Here is a 23,448-nt window from a genome sequence, read left to right on the forward strand (position 1 = left end):
TCTTATGTGGATCAAGTAATTGTAGTCCCTTGGCCTAGTACAGATGCCACAGGTCAGATGACCCTTTCACAGTGTCATCCAGTCTTCAGTGCTCCTCAGAGCCTCTCCCACTTGTTCTCATGGCACCTCTGATACCAACAGCACCAGCAAGCAGGCTGTACTTTAAGTATTTTAAGACTAGACCAATGTCATTTTGGCTCCTCTCCCTGTCAGTTTTGGGAATCTGAAGGTGAGCACAGTGGAGGGGGTTTGGGTTGGAGTATCCATGGAACTGGGGGATGGGTTGGAAGAAGGAGCAGGTGAACTCTGGGGATTTGTAGGTCTGTGGTTGAAATTACAATTTTGGGAACATTCTTTTGGCAAATACGGCAGAGGTTGGTCACTGGTATACTGTCAGTGGTGGGGGAATTTATGGGAAAGGTGGCACCTGGAGCATGCTTCTGTGGAATATGCGTGTGTTCATCTTGCCCACCATTTTAAATGCCAGTTTCTCCAGAAGTAAATTTAATTCATTCAACAAATATTAACCAAATACTTACCTAGTGTCAGCTATATGCTAGGTGCTGTTCTAGTCTCTGAGGTTTTCGCAGTAAAGCAAACCACTTCCTAGTTCAGGCAACTTATGTTCTTTTGGGGCAAGAGAGACAGTAAATAAAGTAAATGTATTAAATATACAATATGTTGGGTGGTAATAACTGCTGTGGAGTTAGTAAGGGTGGGGTTAGAAAGAGCACATATATTCAGAGGGTTTTTTCCTACATTATATAGGGAGTTCAGGGAATGACTTACTGAGAATGTGCAGGTGCAGCAATGACTTAAAGAAGATGAGGTGGCTAGTTTGGATATCTGGGGAGTACTTTACAGGCAGGGGAGACACAAGTGCAAAGAACTTGAGAGGGGGATGTCTGCTGCAATCTGGTTACCTCAGAAGCGGTGGGGAAGGGCGATGAGGTCGGAGCACTGACGGGACCAAATTGTAAGGGCTTGCTGTTAGCTCTTGCAATGGCATTATTTAGGTATGTTTTAACTTACATTTAACTTAGTTTTATCATCATGTTTTTCCCTCTTCCACTCCCTCCCAAATTTGTATCCTCCAGAAGGACTTGTTTCCAACCCAAGTCCTTTCTTCTGGACCCTGTGGAGACACCCTCCTTCACACACCCCTGCGCCCTCACACACGGCTTCTCTGTTGCCCCTGCAGCCTCTTTCAGCGACGGGTCACTCAGCGCTGCTCCAGCTAGCCCCCTCCTGCTTCTGAAACAGTGTCCGGCCTTTAGAAAAGCCCCTCCTCCCTGAGGCCTCAAACGCTCCCACCACACTGCACCGCACTGCACCACACTGCACCGCACCGGGAACTCCTTTTGTTGTCATCTAGTGACTTTCTAATTTTTCTAGAAATTGAAGACATCTATTCTCTGCTCTGCCTCTTCACCCAGAGAATTGCCCCACCCTGGGAAAGTCAGGGGCTGCCTGGCTGGCTCCCTAGGGCTGTACTCTCTTGATCTCACTTTCTGTGACCCTTTTCCCTTGCTTTGGTTCAGCCACTCCTGCCCACAGACCATCTTCAGGGATGGTCCGTCTCTGAAGTTTTAAACTCTAATTAGTGTGGAGTGAGGTGGGGCAAGAATAAATACATTTAAGCCAGGGGTTCTTAACCAGGATTCCATGGACCCAAAAATTTCAGGGCATCCATGAGTGTACTAGCTAGGGTTCTCTAGGGAAACAGAATCAGCAAGAGCTATCTGTTAATAGTATGCAATTCTATAAGTCTCTCACACAGCCGTGGGGATGCACAAGTCCAGGTTTTGCAGGCAGGCTGCAATCAAGGGCTGCAGTGAAAGTCTTGACAAGTTCTGGGAAATGTTGGCTGTCCAATGATGAGCTGGAAAATTCTCTCTCAATGCTGGAATCACTTCCTCTTTTAAGACATTCAACTGATTGGGTTAAGCATCACTCATTGCTGATAGTAATCACCCTGAATGATGTAATTATAATCAGCTATCTATGATTTACCACTGCAGTAAAGTCAGTGGTGACTAAAGTCCATAAATGCCCTTGTATTACAGTTAGCACCGTGCTTGCCTGACCAAACAACTGAGCACAGTTACCTGGCTGAATTGATGTAATTGCCTAACCATCAAAATGAGCTTGAATTGAAAATTCAAAAAAACATTATTCTTGTAGGCATGTGTTGATGTGGGTGTCATATATTTATTAAATAAGACACAGTATAGTGTGGACTTAGTATGCTTTTTATTTTGATATAGTATTTTCTGAGTGCAGTGGATAACTGCCTGTAAAAAGGTTGGTTAAGGATGGTGGAGATGGTTTTATGATGCTGTGAGAAGACTTGAATTTCTAGATGTTTGCCAAAAATGACCATTTGGACAGATGTGGGACTGTGTTAGGTTATCAGGTATTGAAATCATGGGAAAGTTGTAAAACATAATTTTGAATAATCCTAAAGTTTAACTTAAAGACATCCCAGTGTTGAGTGTTATAAAACTATCTGCCACTACATTCTGAGAAGAGGTCCGTGGTTTTCATCTGACTGGTAAAGTGGTCCTTGGAACAAAAAAGACTAAGAGTCCCCGATTTAGGAAGTCTCTACCCCGTTGACTGTATCGCCGCCCTGGCACCCTGTCAGGACTGAGCATTGGCCTCCAGGGGGAGCTCAAGCACCCAGTCCTGAGGCAAAGGCGGCCTGCCGGGCTGCCTTGGGTCCTGGAAGGCCATGGGTTCCATGCCAGCCACAGCAGGCATGAGTAATGGAGTGAGATGTGCTTGTCCCAATCCCATTTCTTCCACTTTCTAACTGTGTAGCACCAGACAAACTGCTCAAGCTCTGAGCCTCCCGTATAAAGTGAGGATGAAAAGAAATAGTTCACAGGTATACGTGAGGAATCAATCACCTAAATGAAATACTTTCCACCAATACATGGAAGCGAGGAAAAGGCAAGTGAAGAGGTTGAAGGCTCTTGTCCCATGGGGTATTCTCACATTTCAATTTTTAAAAAGCTTCTTTCTCGGTGTGGCCACCCAGCTGCGGGAACAGACTTGCTCCCTGCCCCTTCCTCTGCCGCCCCACTTCTGGCCCCTCAAGGCCAGGCAGAACTCAGGGCGGGGCCAGGAGGGAGGAAAGGGGACCTGGCCTTCTACAACCTCTCCAGCTGCCAGGCCTTCTCCTCCACCTGTGCTCACGGAGGCAGGGCATGTACAGCCATTCATGGTTTCCTTTTTTTGAAGAGTAGCTAAATCTAGAGAGTAGCACAGAGCCAAAACTTGCTTAAGAACAATAGAAAACCCACGTAGCCTTTTCTTTTTGTCTTTATTTTTTTAATGTTACATTCAAAAAATATGAGGTCCCCATATAACCCCCAACCCCCTCACTCCACTCCGCCCCCCATAACAACAACCTCCTCCATCATCATGAGACATTCATTGCATTTGGTGAATACATCTCTGAGCACCCCTGCACCTCATGGTGAGTGGTCCACACCATAGCCCACACTCTCCCACAGTTCACCCAGTGGGCCATGGGAGGACATACAATGTCTGGCAACTGTCCCTGCAGCACCACCCAGGACAACTCCAACCCCCGAAAATGCCCCCACATCACATCTCTTCCTCCCACTCCCTACCCCCAGCAGCCACCGTGGCCACTTTCTCCACACCAATGCCATATTTTCTTCGATTACTAATCACAATAGTTCATGAAAAGAATATCAGTAAGTCCACTCTAATCCATACTCTATTCCTCCATCCTGTGGACCTTAGAATGGTTGTGTCCACTCCACGTCTATATCAAGAGGGAGCTTAGGTTCCACATGGATGCTGGATGCAATTCTCCTGCTTTCAGTTGTAGGCACTCGTGGCTCCCTGGTGTGGTGATTGACCTTCTTCACCTCCATGTTAGCTGAGTAGTGTAAGTCCAATAAACCACAGTGTAGGAGTTGCAAGTCTGTTAAGGCTCAGGACCTGGCTATCACATGGTCAGTCCAGAGATTCAGGTCCCCTGGGTATACATTAAACTCCAGCACCAACTGCAGTTCCTATAAAAGTAACAGGAGAGGCTTGTGGACAAAGATCACATCTGAGTCCAGCTCCATCACAGAAACACAAACTCCAAAGTAGAGCCAACTGACATGGCACTGAACTCCATCTGCCATGACCATAGAACCTGTGGGTCTCTGTGGCCCTCAGAAGAACCAATACCTGGAGTTGTATCTACTTTTATCTGTCTCTGGGACTCTGCTGAGGTGTGCATAAGGACAACCCCTCTGATAACCTCCTGGCTCTTTTTGGAGACTCATAGCCATATAAACTCATTTGTCCTTTCCATTTCCCCCATTTATTCAGGTCAAAAAGCATTTTTAACTCCTGATATTATATGTAGACTGAGATATTCTGCTGATCTGAGTTGACCCTTTTATTCAAGGTCATTTTCTAGTTACATCATCAGCTGGTACTTGGTAGTAATCCCTCGTGCCAGGGAGGCTCATCCCTGGGAGTCATGTCCCACGCTGGGGGGAAGACAACACATTTACATGCTGAGTTTGGCTTTGAGACTGGCCACATTTGAGCAACATGGAGGCTCTCAGGAAGTAACACTTAGGCACCCTGCAGCTCCAGGCCTTGTTCTTATTTCAGGTGCACTGGCTTACAAGCATAGTCATCAGTATCAAGAGCTCATTGTTGGACCTTCCTTTTTTTTTGGTCTTTGCTGTTGCATTTGGGGGATTGTTGCTGTTCCTTTAGGAACTGTGATAGGCCTCCCCTGGCTAGGAACTCAACACTCCCTCAGTTGTTGTTTTTAATTGTAACCACTATGAAAATATACAAACATCTTTATGTACCCTGGATATATGCCTTGGAGAACTCCCTGTCAGTAACATCCCACACCAGTATTGCTCCCCTGCCATTGTTGAACTTCTCTGTGATCCAAAGCTTCTTCAAAACTGAAGCCCAATATATTGCCAAGTTTCATTAATAGTAAAATGGAATGTAGTGATGAGTTTAAAGGTTAGTAATAGAATACATATTAATTTAGAAAAATTAAGGTAAAAATAAATTGGGGTATCAAAAAATTTAAAAATATAAAAGCTTTGTTTTTGATATTTTGCCTTCCATCACTGCAATAAGTGTTGCCCTGTATGCAAATTGGTAAGGCAACTTCTTCCATCTTTCCTCAGTGTCTACATCCTTTGTTTTTCTTATTTTTTTAAAATTATTAAGCTTATCTTCACAAAATTTTAGATCACAGTAATTCATATATACAATATACAGTACTCCCACATATCCAACATAAAACCCTTTTCCCTTCCACAGCAATAATCTTTTTACATATTCATTCTATATTTATTGAAACTGATGTACAGATATTGAGACAATAGCTTTCAAACAAGATAACATTTGACTGTCACTGTGAGCCTTAAGGGAAGGGGAAAAGAGGTATTGAATAGATGGAATCAATGTAACTGTATGGGCAATAGAAGTATTCCACAAGATTACGCAAGGATGGATATAAGACATCTTAAATTACTCCAAAAATATATAGGGGCTGATAGGCTAAAATGTAAATCAAAATGTAAAACATAAGATAACTAAAAATTTAGAAAATTGTATAGTCTAAAATATAAACCCTCGTAGCCTTTTATTTTCCCTTCTTTATCATGAAAAGGGGGGAAAGATCCTTCTGCTGGTAACAGAGCACCACGTTCCTTTAAGGGCTGTGGCTAGAGCAGTTGCTGCCTCTCTCATTCACTGCACATTTCTTCCTCCTCTCACTTGCTGTACTTTGTTTTGTTTCCCCACCTTTCCACTGAAACTACTCATCAGGCCCCAGGTGAGGAACCAGGAGCAGCGAGTAGGGCTTCACAGTCAAAAATGGACATAGTTCAGAAAACCAGGCAGAAATGCAGAGATGCAAGGTATGGGGAATTAATCTGGATAATTTTAAAAAGTAGGATCTATGAAAGTAAAGGGCAGGAAGCTTGTGTGGCTCAATCAGTTGGGCTCCCGTCTACCACATGGGAGGCCCTGGGTTCACGTCCCAGGGCCTCCTTGTGAAGGCAAACTGGCCCAAGTCCATGGAGAGCTGGCGCAGCAAGATGACGCAACAAAGGAAGACAAGCAGACACAGAAGAACTCGCAGTGAATGGACACAGAGAGCAGACAGCAAGCAAGTTGCAAGGGGGAGGGGGGAAATAAATAAAAAATAAATCCTAAAAAAAGGTAAAGTGCAGGTGTCAGAACTAATTATTACATGTCAGAAATTATTACTGAAACATAAAATATGCAACAGTCAATTTAGAAAAGGAGAGAAAACCAGGGGAACCCCAAGTGTGCTTTGAAAAACAAGCCAGGTTAAAACATGTTTATAGAAGTGAGAGATAACCTACTGGTTATGAATGTAAATGTAAATGATAGAAGAAAATTATTTAGAAGGTGCTTAAAATAGATAGAGCTGAAGCAAAATAATAAAGTTAAAAAGATAAGTGAAATTTTATCTGGCAAAAACAAACAAGAAATGACAGGGTGACAATGTACATTTTAGTAAAAGAAGAATTTAAGGTAAAATGCAATAAGTGTTCCCAGAAGGAAAATTTTCTTTTTATTAAATTAAAGGTGAAATTCACAGTGAAAATTGTATGTGATTTTTTGTGGTGAGCAATATAACATCAAAATATGAAGCAAAATACCTTATGGTCCAACAGTTCTTCTCCTGTATGTATCTCAACACAGATGTGACTTTTCATCACCAAAAAAGAACGTCCTAGAATGTCCACAGCAGCACTTTTCACAATGCTCCAAAATGGAAACTACCCCAAATGACCATCATCAGTAGAGTGAAAAATTGTGAATTAGTCAATAATGTAGTACTATACCCCAATGAAAAGGAGTGTCTTATACTGAAAAGTCTACATGAACCTCGTGGTCATAATGCTAAGCAAAATTGTCCAGGACCATTGAACACATACTGCATGATTCCATTTATATAAAGAAAGAACAGGAAAACAAATCGCAGCTGCTAAAGCCAGGGAATGTGTGACTTTTTACAGGGAGTGGGGCAGTGCCTGGAAGTAAGCTTGACATGGAGGTGTTCTGGAGTTTGGTAATGTTTTGGATTTTATTTGGGTTTGATTACATAGGTAAACAAATTTTGCGAACACTTTCCAAGTTGTCTGCTTGATTTGTGCACTTTTCTTAAAATATATGTATATTTTTTAGTAAAAAGTTTAAATATGAAGCAAAAATTATCAGAAATACTGGAGAACTGTACAGAGAAGTAATTGCTTTAAGGACTTTAGCATACTGTGTCTGACTTTGTGTCTAAAAAAATTAACAGATTTTGAATAATAGTTATTTAGATTGAAATAATACATAATGATGCATATTGATATTGTTCCTTAAAACAAGAATATGTATGTATATGTATTTTAAATTTTTTGTCCTACTTTGCACATAAAAGTAATCTTGAACTTCCAAAAGCAGGGCTTGTACAGACTTTCTAAAACCATAATGTGGTAATTACAAAAATTAACCACTTGGAATATTTCTAAATAAATAACTGGCCAACAGTTAAATCAAGATAACAGTTACAGATTATAGTTATAATTATTGTTTAGAAAATAAAAGTGAGCTAATTTTAGTATTTTTTTTTAAAGTTTGTCGAAATGTCTAAAGCTGCATTCAGTGGCAATAATAACAAATTCTTAGTCTTAGTGCTTTTATTATATAAAATAAAATGAAAAAATTAATGATGTTATAATTCAAATTAGAAAACTAAGTATGTGACTAACCTAAGGGGAAGTAGGATGAAGAATGGTTACTGTAAAAGCAGCAAACAAATAACTAGACAAGAAAAAAAGATACCAGTAGAGCTGATGTATAATAATCTAAATACTAATTCCTTGAAAGGAAAAAGGAAAACCAGGCAATAATATAGACAAATCTCTGGCAAAGGTAATTAGGAACAAAAGAGCACAAACATAAAGAGAAACAAGGAACCTAGCTAGAAGGAAAATTTAAGAACAGTTAGAGAGTACAATGTCATATCTATATGTATTAATTACTGTGATAATGGCAATTTGGGGAAATTGTAATAAGATTTAATAATGAGAATAAAACCCTAATAAGCCTAGAACTATTGAAGGGATTGGAAAGATTATCAGAGTCTTTTTCACTCACTTGTTTGAGGTCAGATTGTTGCTTGTGAGTGTTTTCTTTCTTCTAAGGACGCCTCCTGGTGAGCTGGGGAGTCAGGGCTCTTCACAGCACTCACATCACTGTGACTTTGGCCAACTGACTTGACCTTGCAGAGTGAATGAATGCTTTAGTGGGGGTAATGATAGCCGTCTTAGAAGTTGTCATAAAACTTAAGTGAGATGATGTATGTGAAGTAGCACAGGGCCTGTTAAATAGTGAGCATTCGATTAAGAGCAGTTATTATCAAATATCTTGTAGTTTATGGGAATTAGAATATCTATCAGTTAGTAATCTTTTGATATTTATATTTCTTCTTTCAGGCTATCCTGATCCAGAAAATTTTTCCTGGAAAGAATATCTGGAAGCCACTCAGACGAATGCAGTTCCTGCCCAAGTTTTTAGCATGGTAAGCCTTGTATGGTTATACAGTCTTACCTTTTAAAAATGTCCGTGCTGAGTCTTGCCTTCATCTGGCAATTTATTCTAGTTTTTCTTTTTAAGTGGTATTTTTGTAATAAATTTGTTTTGATTTTAGTTTAAAAAAAATAGGTGACTTATTTGCTATTGTTCCTATATAAAAATGTAGATGATAATTCCTTCATTGAAAAACATAGTAACCCCACAGACAGGCTCTGTTGAAAGCACTTAATAAGCCACTGGAATCCTTGCATTAGCGTGGTGAGTGGATCTTTCACAGTATCAATTTTTCAGGGATGCTTTGAATGTTGACAATACCATAAATAAAAGGTTAAATGTAGGTAGTCTTTAAGTGTGTAATTGTATCCATTTTGAGGGAAATATTTCCTTGAGCGTTTAAATTTGATTAGAATACCAATTTTTACAGTTCTAATTTGTTCTTATATATTTATTCTAGAGTTGAACTAAGTATAAATGAATTTTATAAGGGAAAGTGCATAGATAATATGGATATGTTCTAAACCAGTGATTTTAAATTCCGTTCCCTTTCATCTCTAATTGTGTGCTCCAGACTCCTTGACTCACTTTTAATCAGAATTTTACATAGAGATTCTACAATGTGATTTCATTTACTGAGTGTTTTCTAGAGCCATAATCTTTTTAGATTTGAAACAAAATCCTAGTTTTTAAAAAAATTTATTTTAATAGGCTGGATTTGGAGAAAGGGATCTAATCAAATTAAAAATGCCTGAAGTATAGACTGCCAAAAAGGGTTTTAATAATTGTAAAATTCAGTAAGCAAAAATACCACCTACTTATAGTCATTCTCTCTTGCTTTCTTTCAAAACTCCATTTAATTTTTCCAATAGGAAAATTACAAGAAAATAAAATTATGAAAATATTTAGCTAAAAAGCTAACTTCCAGACTGTTATAAGGTTATTAGGGATTCAGCTCAAGCAACATAACTTTGGCATCTACAGAACTAATCTAGTGTGTTTTTTATTTAGGACAGTGATCTTGGGAAAAATAGATTCTCAGGAATCAGAGCCCAATTTATAGTTAGCATACTCCATTTAGTATAGCAAAATACTGTGATGTAAAATGCATTTTAGAAAAAAATGCATTCACAAAGGCTGGAAAGAAGCATATCATATATTAAAGAAAGATTTGGCTGTTTATTATCCACATATTATCAGGATTTTTTTTCAGGTGCCATTTCTTGACTTGAGTAATTCAATATACTTTTGTTTCTAATAAAGTCTGTGGAAGGCTTTCAAGTGTAGTAGCTTTCTAAGTGAACCTTTTTGCCAACCTGTAAAAACTGATTATCAGAATTGCCTTTTGCCTTTGATTTTTGATAGTCCACTTTCCTTGGTTCCAGGATTTGGTAAGTCACAGTTTATTTCTCCCCGCTCCATTTTTTTAATTGCTCTCTATGTGTCAGTCATATGGACTCTTGGTTCCTAGCATTTTAAGAGTTGAAAGAAACCTTACATTAATATCATTTAGCATTCCTATTACAGATGAAATGACACAAACATGGGTTATGGCTTTTGAACTATTCTGGTTTGATTTTAAAGCACTTTAAAATATTTTACATTTTAGCAGTTGAAATTAAGCAGCTTTTATCTAAGTATATTCTAAAGTTTACATTTATAAAGGATAGTGTTTATCCTTTCCAAGTATTTATTAAATAATTTTGCCTTCTGGATCATATTCTTCAAAACTGGTCAGTGTGAATAGTCAACAATTTCCTGATTTATAAGATTAAATTCAGAAAAAAAAATCCATCCTGTGAATAAAATGTAATAAGATCCTTTTTGGACCTTGTGATAATTAATGAATTTATTATTTAATCTGTCTTTGTCTTTTTAGTTACCTTTAAAATGACTCAAAAATTCTTTCTCACAGGTTTTTTGAAAGTGGATAAAGTAAAATACATAAAGTCCTATATATTCTTGAAACTAAGTTCTTGTTGTATCAAAGAAATAAATGTAAAAACTAAAAACAATGATATCCTAGAAGAAATTTGGATGAGTATCCGAATTGTTGAGCTTTGCATGAATGTCACGCTTGTAATGTTACAGCGGCTGCCTCATGGTTTTCTGCCAAATATGAAACTTGAAGTCGTGGATAAACGAAACCCCAGGTTAATTCGTGTTGCTACCATTGTAGATGTTGATGACCAAAGAGTAAAGGTACACGTTTTATATTATTACATTATTACATTATTATTATTGACATTTGCCCCCACGTTTCCAGTTTTCCCCATTCCTATCCCCTTTACGTTCCCCAATTTTGCACAGTAGCTTTCTGAGGGGGAAATAAAAGACAACCATTCTGGATCTGACCTTGAAGATTGGTATTGCCCAAATTGGGACTAGGGCTAATAGGCTCCCTGAGACAGATGGCGTACCACTCACCCGAGGCTGCCCACCGAGGCCCCGGTTTCTTAGCATAGTAGAAAATAAAGCTCCATTTGCCTTTGTTTCTAACCCTTGTCTTTAGTCTGAGAGATATCCAGCTTATGAGCACGTGAAGTGGCAAATCTTTAGAGGACAGCTGAATGAATTTGAGAGGGATCCTGATAAGTTTTTATTTGGATCTTCTGTTCAGATTTTTACTGTAATTGTAACTTCACTAAAACTTCTTTTTTAAAGTTCTTTTATCTTGGTTGGCACTATCACATTTTTTTGAAATTGTTGTTATTAAACACCTTACCAAAAGCAACTTGTCTTTGTCAAATCAAGAAAAATTAAAACAGTTTAATCCCTGTGGCTAAAACAGAAGCTTAGGTTTTGAAGTAAACAGTTGGTTAACATATCTGTACTCTTTGGGTTGGTGAGATCTGATTTTTCTTTTATAAGACACATCTTGAAAATGAAATTTTCCTAAAGTAAAACTCTTATTTTTATACAGAAAGCCTAACACATCTGTGGAATTCATTACATCATCTGTGACATATGACAATTCAAAAATTATTTCCTACCTAAACAGTTTATTTTTCATATAATTGAAAAATTGAAGTCAACACAATTTCAGTAGACGCTGACCAGAGAGATGTATCTATGTTTGATATAAAGTTTGATATGATTTAAAGGAATCTTTTTTACTATATCCCTAATTCGAAAATAAATGCTAATTCATCTCATAGAGAACAAGCAGTTCTACATTTTAGTAAAAACAGTAAATGCTGAACGCTATGCAGGAGTAATATAGGTTTTTTTCTTCCTTATAGTTTGCTTTTGATATTTTGTTTTAAATTTAATTTTAGCATTAAATTACTAACCTTTGTGATAGTGGGTAAGTTATTCAACTTATTTGAACTTCCCCTCACTGTACAATGATGGGGTTAACAATGGCTACCTGGTAGGCTTGTGAAAATTAAATGAAGTAATGGATGTAAAATTCCTAAAACAGTGCCTGGCTCTTTCTAGGAGCATAAGCTGTACGTACCGCTACTGTGCTTAGCGGGTGCATATATCCCAGCTCGGTCTCCGCAGGCACTTGGGATTTTCTGTGTTAACAAAGGGGCCTTGTCTAAGTAATTGTCCATGGTAGATGTCCAAGGAAGAAGACTGCATTCCTTGCTGAAAATGCAGGGAGTTTGATTGGAATTCCCACAGGGCAACTTAATGTGAGCGAGCAAGACTGCGCTGCACATTGCTCTTGCCTGTGAGAGCAGAGTCTGCCTATTGCAACAACGATATTGATGACGACGCAATAACACTTTGTCTTTGTCGGATGCTAAGGGCTTATATGGTTTATTTACCCTCACAGCAACTGTGTGAGTTAGGCACTTCACCCGTTTAGCAGATGAGGGCATCTTTTGTGCCTGAGCCCAAGCACCCTGCCCTTTGTGGAGCTTTGTGTGTGGTCGTGGCTGGCATCCCCTGCGGAGCCCAGCAGATCCAGTGAAGGCTGAGTTTATTCCCTCCTGCCACTTCCCAAATGTGCAGTTGCCTTATGTGCTTTATTTGTTTTTTGTTTTTTTTTTTAATAACAGCTTTTCGAGATGTAATTCACATAGTATAAAATTAAGTGGTTTTAAGTATATTCACAGAGTTGTGCAACCATCACATTAGAACATTTTCACCACCCCTAAAATGAAACCTCATACCCATTAGCAGCCACTCTCCCTTCCCCATGCCCAACCCCCACAGTTTTTGGTAATCAATAAATTACTTTCCTTCTCTCTAGATTTGTCTATTCTGGATATTTCATAGAAATGGAGTTATAAAATACTTGACCTGTTGTTTCTGGCTTCTTTCATTTAGCATAATGTTTTCAAAGTTCATTCACGTTGCAGCATGTATCAGAACTTCATTCCTTTTAATTTCCAAATAATAGTCCATTGAATGTATATACTACATTTTGTTTATTCATTTATACATTGATGGGCACTTGGGTTGTTTCTAAGTTTTAGCTATTGTGAATACTGCTGCTATAAACCATTGCGTGCAAGTTTTCATTTCTCTTAGGTGTGTATTTAGGAGTAGAATTAACAGGTCATATAGTGACTCTTTGTTTGACCTCTGGAGGAACTGCCAAACTGTTTTCCAAAGCTTTTGTACCATTTTACATTCCCACAGGCAGTGTGTGAGTGTTCCAATTTCTCCATATCCTCATCAACACTTGTTATTATCTTTTTAAAGTTTTAGCTATCCTAGAGGGCACTGTGTACTTTAGATCCACTGAATCTGGGTTAAGTTATATCTGTGACCACTAACGAGATCCTGGCGTAGACAAGGGTGGAAAGAAACTTGCTGAGGGACCACAGGAGTGGATGCAGTGTTTAAGTGTCAGAAGTATTAGAAGTGAATATAGCAGAGGAAGAAGCCTCAGCTATGGAACGTGCGCTTTGTTTCAGACTTTTAGTCAGGGGCGTCATGTATCACATCTTTATCTTCATAACTCTTCTAGTTAGGTGTTGTTTCTGTTTACAGCAGGCATGGAGAATTTAGTAATTTGAGCAGGGTTACACAATTAGGAGTAGAGAGCTGGGTTCTTCCGTAGATCTTTCTAACTCCAAAGCCAATGCTCTCTGCATTTTAGCAATTACCCTGTAGCTGTGATAGGCCATTGGAATTAGGGACCATAAATTATTAGCATGGGGGGAGGAGTTGGCGAGGGGGCCGGTGGGTGGCCTGATTTCAAAATATTTTGTACTTTTGCTCTCATATGTCTGCCTGTTCTAGTCAGACAGATTTTCTGAAATTATTAACTTGGCCATGTATGGTTCATTTGTAGGTGAGTTGTAAAGTTTTTCTTTCCATGGCAGGGTTTTAAGATGCTTTTTCCCCCTTCTGTGGATTACTAGGTTTAATAATCATTATGATTACTCTCTAATAAATATTTATGATGTATTCAGTGTGTATCTTGTTCAATTTATAGCCAACTATTGTGGTTAATCATTATTCTTTCCTTTGGTTGCACAGGGAACTCTGTTATATTGGAAAGCCATTAGTGTCACCTTATCGTGAACTGTACGTTAAATTACAATAGACTGATGGATTCTCATAGGAAGTTTAGTCTTTATTTGGGAAAAAATTGTAATATTGTGCAAATAAATGTAAAGGGAGAACTTTAAACAGAGTAATATTTGATAAATATTTGCTCTTCGGGGACTGTAGATAAGCTGTGACGTGAATTATAGATGAATTCCAAATGGAAGCTTTTTGGAAGTTCTACTGAATCATTAATACGTTGAGTTGCTTTGGCCAGTCCTTTCATATGTAATGTATTAATGGCATGTATTTGTGGCATTTCTAAATGTTAACAAGCACCATGATCAAGAGAAAAATTCATGGTAAATTGTCTACTTATACAGCTAGAAACCATTTAAATTTCAGGTCAGACCAATAAGTTCAAAAGCTTTTGTTTGGAAAAAACCTGCAGATGGATTAGTATAAAGCCAAAGTCCAAATATAAGCCAGTAAACATTCACTTTAATTGAGGGTTACCTGTGCTTTGAGAAAGCTACTTGACCCCTGTGAGTTCACATTTAATTATCTGTCAAATGGGAGCAGAATCTGGAATAGATTGACTCACTTGCCAAAGTTTCTACCTGGGATGCAAGTTTGAGACACAGTTTTGAAATATGAGGATCGAGCAAGATATCAGCGTTAAATGGGGACGGTCCTTTGAGCTAAACTTCTAATTAACGGCCATTACAGTGCCATAGTGATTGATGGCTGCTTTCATTTGGGAGGGAGATTGGAGCACTTTTCAAAAGTAGTAGGATCAATTAAGGAAAAGATCATTTTTAGAGTCGGTGAAACTATACCTGAGTGTCAGCCACGATTCCCAGGAAAGTTGACTAGGCATGTCCTCTAGCACACTGGTGCAAAGATGAAACAGCAGCCTCACAGACAGCAGGCAGGATCACCTGTTGCCATTGGCACGCTTCACAGGTAGTCCCTCTGTAATCCTCGCAGAAGCCTTGTGAGTAGATCTAGGTGAGGAAACAGTCACAGAGAGGTCAAGTAGCTTGCTCAAGGCCACACAGCAAATAATGGTAAAGGTGGCAGAGAACCAGGGGCCCAGAGCCCTCAGCCCAGCTGTCATCACCTTCCCCAGTAAGGAGCCTCACACTCTGTGCCACAGCTTCATAGCTCTGCATTCAGCACAAAAGCAGCCTTAAACAATATGTAAATGAATGAGTGTGGCTCTGTTCCAGTAAAACTTTATTTACGGACACCAAGATTTGAATTTTGCATCATTTTCATGTCATGAAATATTCTTCTTTGGATTACTTTGGAACAGTTAAAAGTGTAAAGGTCATTTTTAGCTTGTGGGCCGAACAGAAATAGGAGGTGGGGTCCTGTTAGGCCCATGGGCTGAAGTTTTCCAACCCCTTTCTTAAGGCATAGCCAATGCTGATTACATTATAAGGCGAGCTTAATAAATTGTTACCTTTATTATAAATAGTTTTGTATCCTGGACTTATTTTTTTCTAATATTTGATATTTGAACCAAATCATAACTATGCATCATTTTTTTAAAAAGATTTATTATTTTTATTTATTTCTCTCCACCATCCCCCCACCCCCAGTTGTCTGCTCTGTGTCCATTCACTGTGTGTTCTTTCTGTGACCACTTCTATCCTTATCAGCGGCACCAGGAATCCTGTTTCTTTTTGTTCTCGTCATCTTGTTGTGTCAGCTTTCTGTGTGTGCGGCGCCATTCTTGGGCAGGCTGTGCTTTCTTTCGCACTCTGCAGCTCTCCTTGCAGGGTGCACTCCTTGCATGTGGGGTTCCCCTATGCAGGGGACACCCCTGCGTGGCACGGCACTCCTTGCGCCCATCAGCACTGCGCACGGGCCAGCTCCACATGGGTCAAGGAGGCACGGGGTTTGAACCGTGGACCTCCCATGTGGTAGATGGATGCCCTAACCACTGGGCCAAGTCTGCTTCCGTATGTGTCATTTTTAATCTAGGTTCTCAACTTAAATGAATTTTTTTCAAGTATGAATTGATGACCTTTCATTTCATTTGGTTTTCAATGTGATGTAGCCAAGCCCCTGAATGATGTATAATCTTTCTCAAACATAACAGACTTATCTGCCACTAGATTTGTATTCTCCAGTAACTGCAAGTAGAGACTTATTTTTCACATTTTTTTCCAAGACAGTATGTATATCCAGAACAATATATGCCCAAGAACCTGGCACCGAGGACTTGTCTCTGTGAAGAATCGGGGAGCCCACTGCTGGCGTACTGCCAGCCTCCTTAGATAACCTCGTCCCTAGTGCTTGCTTTGGCAGCACATGTACTAAAATTGGAACGATACCGAGAAGACTAGCATGGCCCCTGCGCAAGGATGACACGCAAATTCGTGAAGATAACCTCGTCCCGCTCCCATCTCAACCCTCCCTGAACTGCAAGATCTAATGAGATCCTGACATGGGATTGTTTGGCTAGACGCCTCAGCTTAGTCATGAGCTGGATAGAATGGGAACAGCACATTTCACAGTTTTCTATGCAGAGCACTGTTTGTGTAGGGACTTCTTAAATAAAAGATGATGCTGTGGTCGCACTAGTTGTTCTCAGCCCCCATGCGTTGCTTTAGGAGTCTGGGGAATGCTGTGGGTCCCTCTGCTGCAAAAGGCTCCCATGTGTGCATACATCATGGATTAAAGTTGTGTGGCAGGCGTTCATGGACCTGTGTGCAAGGACCACGTTTTAGGTGAACAGTTTTGAGGTAATAAAACACTCTCCTTTCTCAATGCTCTTGCCACTTTCTTCATAGCTTTATATTTACTCAAAAAGTATGAGATGCCTGACCTGCTGTGGTAAAGATGCTCCCCCCCGACGGTCAACCAGGACAGGTGATCTGGACTCATTGTGTTCCTTCAGAGCAAATAAGAGGGTTGGTTGGATTTTTCTGAGCTTTGGAGGAGCCTGACAAATCCTCTGCTGTTTTTCTGAACAGAAGTGTACCATTTCTGACCAGCTGCAGTTTTGACATTCCAAATGCCCTTACTAATACTGATACATAGCTAATTATGCTGAACATCATCTCTTTTTCTCACATCCTGCTTTATAGGCTCTCTATTTTTAGCACGCGAAGAATATCTATCAAAAATAAATAAGTGAACAAAACACCCTAGAACAGAGTGACTTGGCAAAATGGTGGGCACATTTTTACCCTTCTTCCAAAATCTATGTCATATCTTGTGATATAAGAAAGGGTGTTGGACTCGGGGAAAGGAGGTCTTCCTCTGAGGAGAGAATGACTAAATTCAGATGCCAGATTCCTTTATTTCCAAAGTGTAGTTGTATTATCTTCCTATCACTACTCTAGCAAATTACTACAAACTTCATGGCTTAAAACAACAGAAATGTATTATCTTAAAGTTTTGGAGGTCAGAAGTCCAAAATGGGTCTCACTGGGTTAAATGAGGCGTCCACGGGGCTGCTTCCTCCTGGAGGCTGTAGGAGAACATCGCTTCCTGGCCTTTCCGACTTCGAGAGGCTGCCCACATCCCTGGACTCGTGGCTCCTCCCTCCGTCTTCAAAGCCGGCAGCACAGCCTCTTCTGACCTCTCTGACTCTCCTGATCTTTCCCATTATGACCCTTGTGATCCAGATGCATCTGCCACCTCGAGAGCTTCTGTCACCTCTGCAAAATCCCCTTTGCCACCGAAAATAACATATTCATAGGTTCCCGGGGTTAGAACGTGGACATCTTGGGGGGCCTCTTATTCTGCTTACCACAGTAGGTTTAGATAAAGTTAAGAGATTTCGTAGGAAGAGGGAGAAGAAATGAGGCCAGCTCTGTAACCACCGACTCTCGTCTGCTGGGCCCCTGCAGTGGACAGCACCATCCAGGAGCCGTGGCCCCCGTGGGCGAGGATAAGACCTGGCACCCGGAGAATCACAGCCAAAGCTAAGAGTGGATGGCACAAACCAGCAAGTGCTCTACAAGTTCACTGCCAGTGCAGTGAGAAATGTGCACAGAGATGCTGAGGGGCAGATGGCTGCTCAAGAAGAGTTTTCTCCGCTTCGAAAATGTATGTGACATGCCTTGTTCCATTTGCATTTCCAAACACCAAATGCCTTTATTTACTATCATGTGGAGACAAAGGAGACTTCAGATGTGATTTGTTTTAATATGTGTCACATGTATTCATGTATGTATATACATATGTATACATATATACACGCATTTTGTATATATATTAATGGAAAATGCCCTGTGCAGGTGGCCTAAAAAAGCAGTTATTGTTACGCCGCTGTGGATGCGGGTAGCAGAGCAATCCAGGGCTCCCCACTCCCCCCTGGTGACTGCTGCCCCCAGCTCAACTGTGAGCAGGGGAGGGTGTCCTCAGGGCTCCGCGTGGCAGGCAGGGCCGGGGTCTGCCGCTCAAGCAGTTGCTGCAGCCATTTCTTTTCCTACTTTGACTTCTGAGAGGCTTATTGCCAGCGCCTCTAACCACAGGTACCCCCCCGGGGAAGTGCGTGTTTTGGTGGCCGCGCCAGCACTGGGCTGTGGGCACAGTGAGTCCGAGCTGCGCGCACGACAGCCGTCTTCCCCAGCCCAGGACCCTCCAAACCCCGAGGGTGGATTCGTAGATCACAGTGGTGGACCCAAACCAGGGAGGGGGAATAAAAGTCGAACTGAGAACGGGGTCCAGAAGTGCCGGCGGGCGGGTGGCAGGCGGTGACGAGAGAGGCGGGCACGGCGGAGGGTGCTCACAGCCCTACGCCGAGGGAGCAGGGCAGCCGCGGGGCAGCCCCTCTTCATCCCAGGCCTTCATCCCGGGGCATCTCACCGGGCGGGACAGGTGAAGGTTTTCTAGAGCCTTTCCTTTCAAGGGCTTGGCAGCCCGAGCCTCACTTGGGAGCTTGCTTGAAACGCAGCATCTCGGGGCCCGTCCCAAACCTGCCGAACCAGAACCTGCGTTTTAACAAGACCCCTCTCTCTGGTTTGTGTGCGCACTGACGTGTGAGGACTTGCTTGCTGCTAGGGAAGGGTGGTCAGGGTGGCCTCTGCCCTGGTTTCCGGGACCTTTCTCCGCACAGGTTAAGGAGCTGGTGGGTGTGTCCTGGCCTCAGTACCCTCCACGGGCAGGCTGGTGCCGGTGGCAGCTTTTGGCTCTAATGTTAGCATAGGTGACTGCGTAGTTTTCTGGGGAGCCCTCCCAACTACACACTTGCAAGAAAACGAAATCTACTAATATACTCCTTGAAATCTATACTCCCTGATTTGGTTTCCAATGGGAAGCTTTCCGTCAGGTGGCTGAGAGGCTCACACTCCCATCTTCGGAGCCCTACGGCGACCCCACAGAGGAGCCAGCCACCTCGATCTGGGCTTCCTGGGCTGTCATTATACTGTAGTTTCTATGCAAGTAGATTCCCCTGTTCTTCCTCTACCTCCCTGCTCCTTTTGAGACTTCCTTATTGCCTTCTCTTCTTGACCTCTGAATATTGACATTGCTCAAGACTTTAGACTTGGACCTTTTGTTCTTTCTCTCCAGCCGGTGGCTCTTAAGCCTGACTGCATATTTACATTACCCAGCAGGCATCGGTAGTTTGTGATGCCCCCCAGGTGCTTTTATACACTGTCTGTCTTGAGAACCATTGCTCTATTCTCTCTGCAAGTGAGCTCTTCCATTCCTTTGGCTTTCCAGTACCGAATATTTGCTGAAAAGTTTCATACTTGTATCTATTGCCATGACCTCTCCCCAGGGAGCTCCTGAGCCATATGTGTAACTGTTACTTGACATCTTTTGTTTGCTTCCCAGGCCGCTCAGTATGTAGCACATACCCTAGGTATCCTCAGCGTAATAAATGACAGCTTTATCCACCACATTGCTGAAACCAGAAACCTGGGACCCATTCTTAAAACCTGCCATATCCCACTGATTTTTTTAAAAGATTTATTTATTTGCTTTATTTTTCTTTATCCTCCCCTGCCTCAGATGCTTCCCTTGTCTGTCTGCTCATTGTTTGCTTGCCTTCTCCAGGAGGCACCGGTAATTGAACCCGGGACCTCTCATACAGTATGTGGGCACCCAACTGGTTGAGCCACATCTGCTTCCCTACCCCATTGATTTTAACTCTGGATAACATATCCTGAGTTTCTTGAGCTCTGGGCTACCACAGTTTCCTCATACCTGGTACCTACATTGGGAATTGTATATTTTTATTGCCCATTCTCAAATAGTTGCCTATTTACAATTTCTGAGTGAACCCAAGTTTAATTTTGTGACCAAAGAAAAACAAAGGCTATTTAGAGAGGTCTGACTTTAAATTTATCTGCACAAATGTCCAAGTGAATCATAAGCCCATTCTTGTAATCCTACTCAGTTTCCCTAACAGTTCAAGTTCCCAAGAAGGCAATTTCATAATCCTCTCTCCTCACACACTTCTCCTCTGATGACCTTGATTTTCATTCATTAAGAAAATAGAAGAAACACAAAGTGAACTCATCTTCCCATGGCCAAATCTTCTTTTCTTCCCATGTGTGAACATATACATGCTAAGTTCCTACTTGCAGCAATAGAATTACCCCTGCTTCTATCTAAAGCAATTGACCATCCCCTAACATAAATTTAATTTTCATCATAGGACTTATGACTCTCTGTTATTAGATAACATATTTATTTTGTTTTGTTTTCCTTATAGCTTGTTTTACCACTAGAGTATAAGCTATTGAGAGAAGCACTTTTTCTCTCTGGATTGCCCAAGTACTCTCTTGATATCCCCAGTGCCTACAAAATAGTACCTGGCATTTCCAGGGTGCTTCTGCTTGGTTAATATTTGCTGAATGAATGAATGCATGTTGAATTGTAGATTAAAATGCACTGATAGGTTGTTTCTGACAGTGAGTTATTATCTATTAAGGATTAGTTATTTATGTAAAACAAATGTACATTAGCCCTTGATATTAACTAGATGCTTGCTACATATTCCTTTGATGTAAATAGCTACAAATGTAGCTATTTATAACACCACATAGAAAATTGAATTCATTGGTGCTTCTGTTTACAAATATACTTTTGATAAACAATGTGCTTAAGGTAACTATGGCTAAGAATTATATAATGTTTGAATTATTTCATCATATCAGATGCTTTCTCCCTTGGAATATTGACATAGTGAATCACAGTGGAATTACAGCCATGTCATAGAACCATCGCCCATTCTGAGGCCATTACACTAATAACTCATGACAAACATTCAGGCCATGCAGCAGTAATGGATGCATAATGGAGAGTAAATGGCTGGAATGCTGAACAGTAATGGTTGCTAGTGATTTTCTGGTAATGATGACCTCCTCTTAAAATAAATGTAACTTTAATATCAAGAACAGCCGGCAGCATGAGGGTCCAGATGCTTTTGAGGGTGGCCTACTTCACTTGGAGTGATCCTCTCCATCCAGGAACCCAAGTCCACCTCCCTGCTACCCAGCCAGCTGGGTGAGCTCTTCCTACAGCTTTGCCGACAAGAACCCAGCCTTTCTCCCCGGTGTGTTGGCATGTGTTAATGAGCAGAAAACTCAAAACCCCAATTTGATATATCCTATGATAAGCAAAATATCACATCTCCTCATTCACTGTGCTCCACACCGATTGTTTCTCCTTTGCACTTAAAGTCCCTGAATGAAAAAAAAACAGTTACACTACAGTGCTTCACTGCTGCCTTCAGCAAACCTGCAGCACGGACCTCTAAGGACGTGACTGTTTAATTAATTTATATTGGAATGGCCTCATGTGGCAGCAACTGCCATACTGGATGGTGCAGCTCCAGGGTGTCTGGTGGCGGGGGGGGGGGTGGGGGGGGGGGTGGGGGTGGGGTGGCCAGTGCAGCACACTCCCACTTTAAGAAGCTCTGAGCTACCTGCAGGAGGCCGATGCTTTGTTGGAAGTGGGATCATCTGTGCTTTATCCCTTGTCTTCTCTGTACACTGGTGTCTGCGTTCAGGTGCCTGCTGATTCTTTAACAGTTCTATGAATATCACAAACGTAAAAGGCTGGACAGATTTTTCCCCTTTGGGAATCAAAAATATAATTTGGATGAGAGGAGGAAAAGCAGTTAAACACTAGCTACAATTGATAATTACTCAGTGATTCATTTTTAAGCTCAAGAAATGTCTAAATATTTAAATTGACCTTTCTATTCCTACCCTAAAATATACTTTTGGGATTTTGACCATCATAATAAGTAGAAACTGCCTCATCAGACTAAGAGAATATGTCTGCAGCTCAGTAATTTAAAAGTTATTCTTCATTTTTCCATGTGATGAGCCTAACTCTCATTGTCAAAATTTAAATTTTTGCTCAGTTAGACAGGGGTGTGGTGTCCATTATGAAAAGGCTGAGAGACCTTCATAGAACACTTCTTACACAGCATGCTCACTACTTTTCAATATTTGACTGATTTGTAGAAGAATTTAGGCTTTTTAGAGAGAGATTGATTTTGCAGGAGCTTGAAATAAGTGAACTGAAAGGGAGAAACAGATCAAAGAATTTGCAAGAAAAAAATTCAGTAGAAACTACCATTTTTAGACCCATGGTTGTTTTTTATTTTCATTTATTTTTCTACAGCCTGTGTTCAGAGTATCACAGATGCAAAAATTAAGATGGAAGACTATTAGACGTGAACTCTCCATAAATGTTAGAATAAGCGAAGTCATTTGAGAATAGAGCAGAATTTCTGGGTTTTTGAAGTAGTATTTTATCTTTCCTTGATGAACATCAAAATCTTATTGTAAACAGGGAATAAATCAGATTAGCATCTGAGGAAATAAAACAGCCAAATGGAGCTAAACTTCACTGCTTTATGAATGTCTGGTGCGAATAGTGGCAATCGAGGTGAGCTGGGGCAGGGATTAGGTTGTTTTCAACTTGCGTTCTTCCCATTTCCATTGAAAATGTCTCTGCTTAGAATAATATGATTTTTCATCAGCAAGAAAATACCCTCATGAAGGGACCAAAGAACGAGGACAGCAATATGAGATTAGCTCGAACCAAAACAGAGGCATAAAGGAAGAGAGAGGGGATAAAAGCAAGGCAGAAGTGAGAGGCCTGAGGGTGGAGGAGGGGGGACCTGAAGGAGGCACTGTGGCCTGGACCTCCTGACCCACCTGTGCCCGGTCATGCCTGCTTCAGCGCTCCTGCACACCAGCCAGCGGGTCACCGAAGGTGGCGGCGAGAGCTAACACGTCCATACCCGTGAAGGTCCAGGGTGCCAGGATGAGCTGAATGAGCGTCTGCAGCTGTGCTGGCGAAGGCTGCACTGGAAAGCAGTGGCCAGAGGAGTCAAGGCCGTGCCTGGGGCCAGGCCTGATGAGGCCTGGTTGCCGCAGTCAGGAG

The 23,448-nt window shown here is 41.1% G+C and overlaps 1 protein-coding gene and 1 non-coding gene across 3 annotated transcripts in view; both read left to right on the forward strand.

Moving 5' to 3' along the window:
- L3MBTL4 (L3MBTL histone methyl-lysine binding protein 4) overlaps positions 1-23,448 on the forward strand; it is a 492,971-nt gene that overhangs the window by 227,505 nt on the left and 242,018 nt on the right. For both annotated transcript variants that reach the window (XM_004466967.3, XM_004466965.3), the window contains 2 exons: positions 8,529-8,614; positions 10,714-10,824. In XM_004466967.3, coding sequence (XP_004467024.1) covers positions 8,529-8,614; positions 10,714-10,824 — 197 coding nt within the window. The remainder of the gene's footprint in view (positions 1-8,528; positions 8,615-10,713; positions 10,825-23,448) is intronic.
- LOC111766193 (U6 spliceosomal RNA) lies at positions 16,377-16,483 on the forward strand. Its single transcript, XR_002798301.1, has one exon. It is a non-coding gene; the product is annotated as a U6 spliceosomal RNA (small nuclear RNA).

Source organism: Dasypus novemcinctus, chromosome 16 (assembly GCF_030445035.2).
Source record: "Dasypus novemcinctus isolate mDasNov1 chromosome 16, mDasNov1.1.hap2, whole genome shotgun sequence".
In the NCBI taxonomy this organism is placed as follows: domain Eukaryota; kingdom Metazoa; phylum Chordata; class Mammalia; order Cingulata; family Dasypodidae; genus Dasypus; species Dasypus novemcinctus.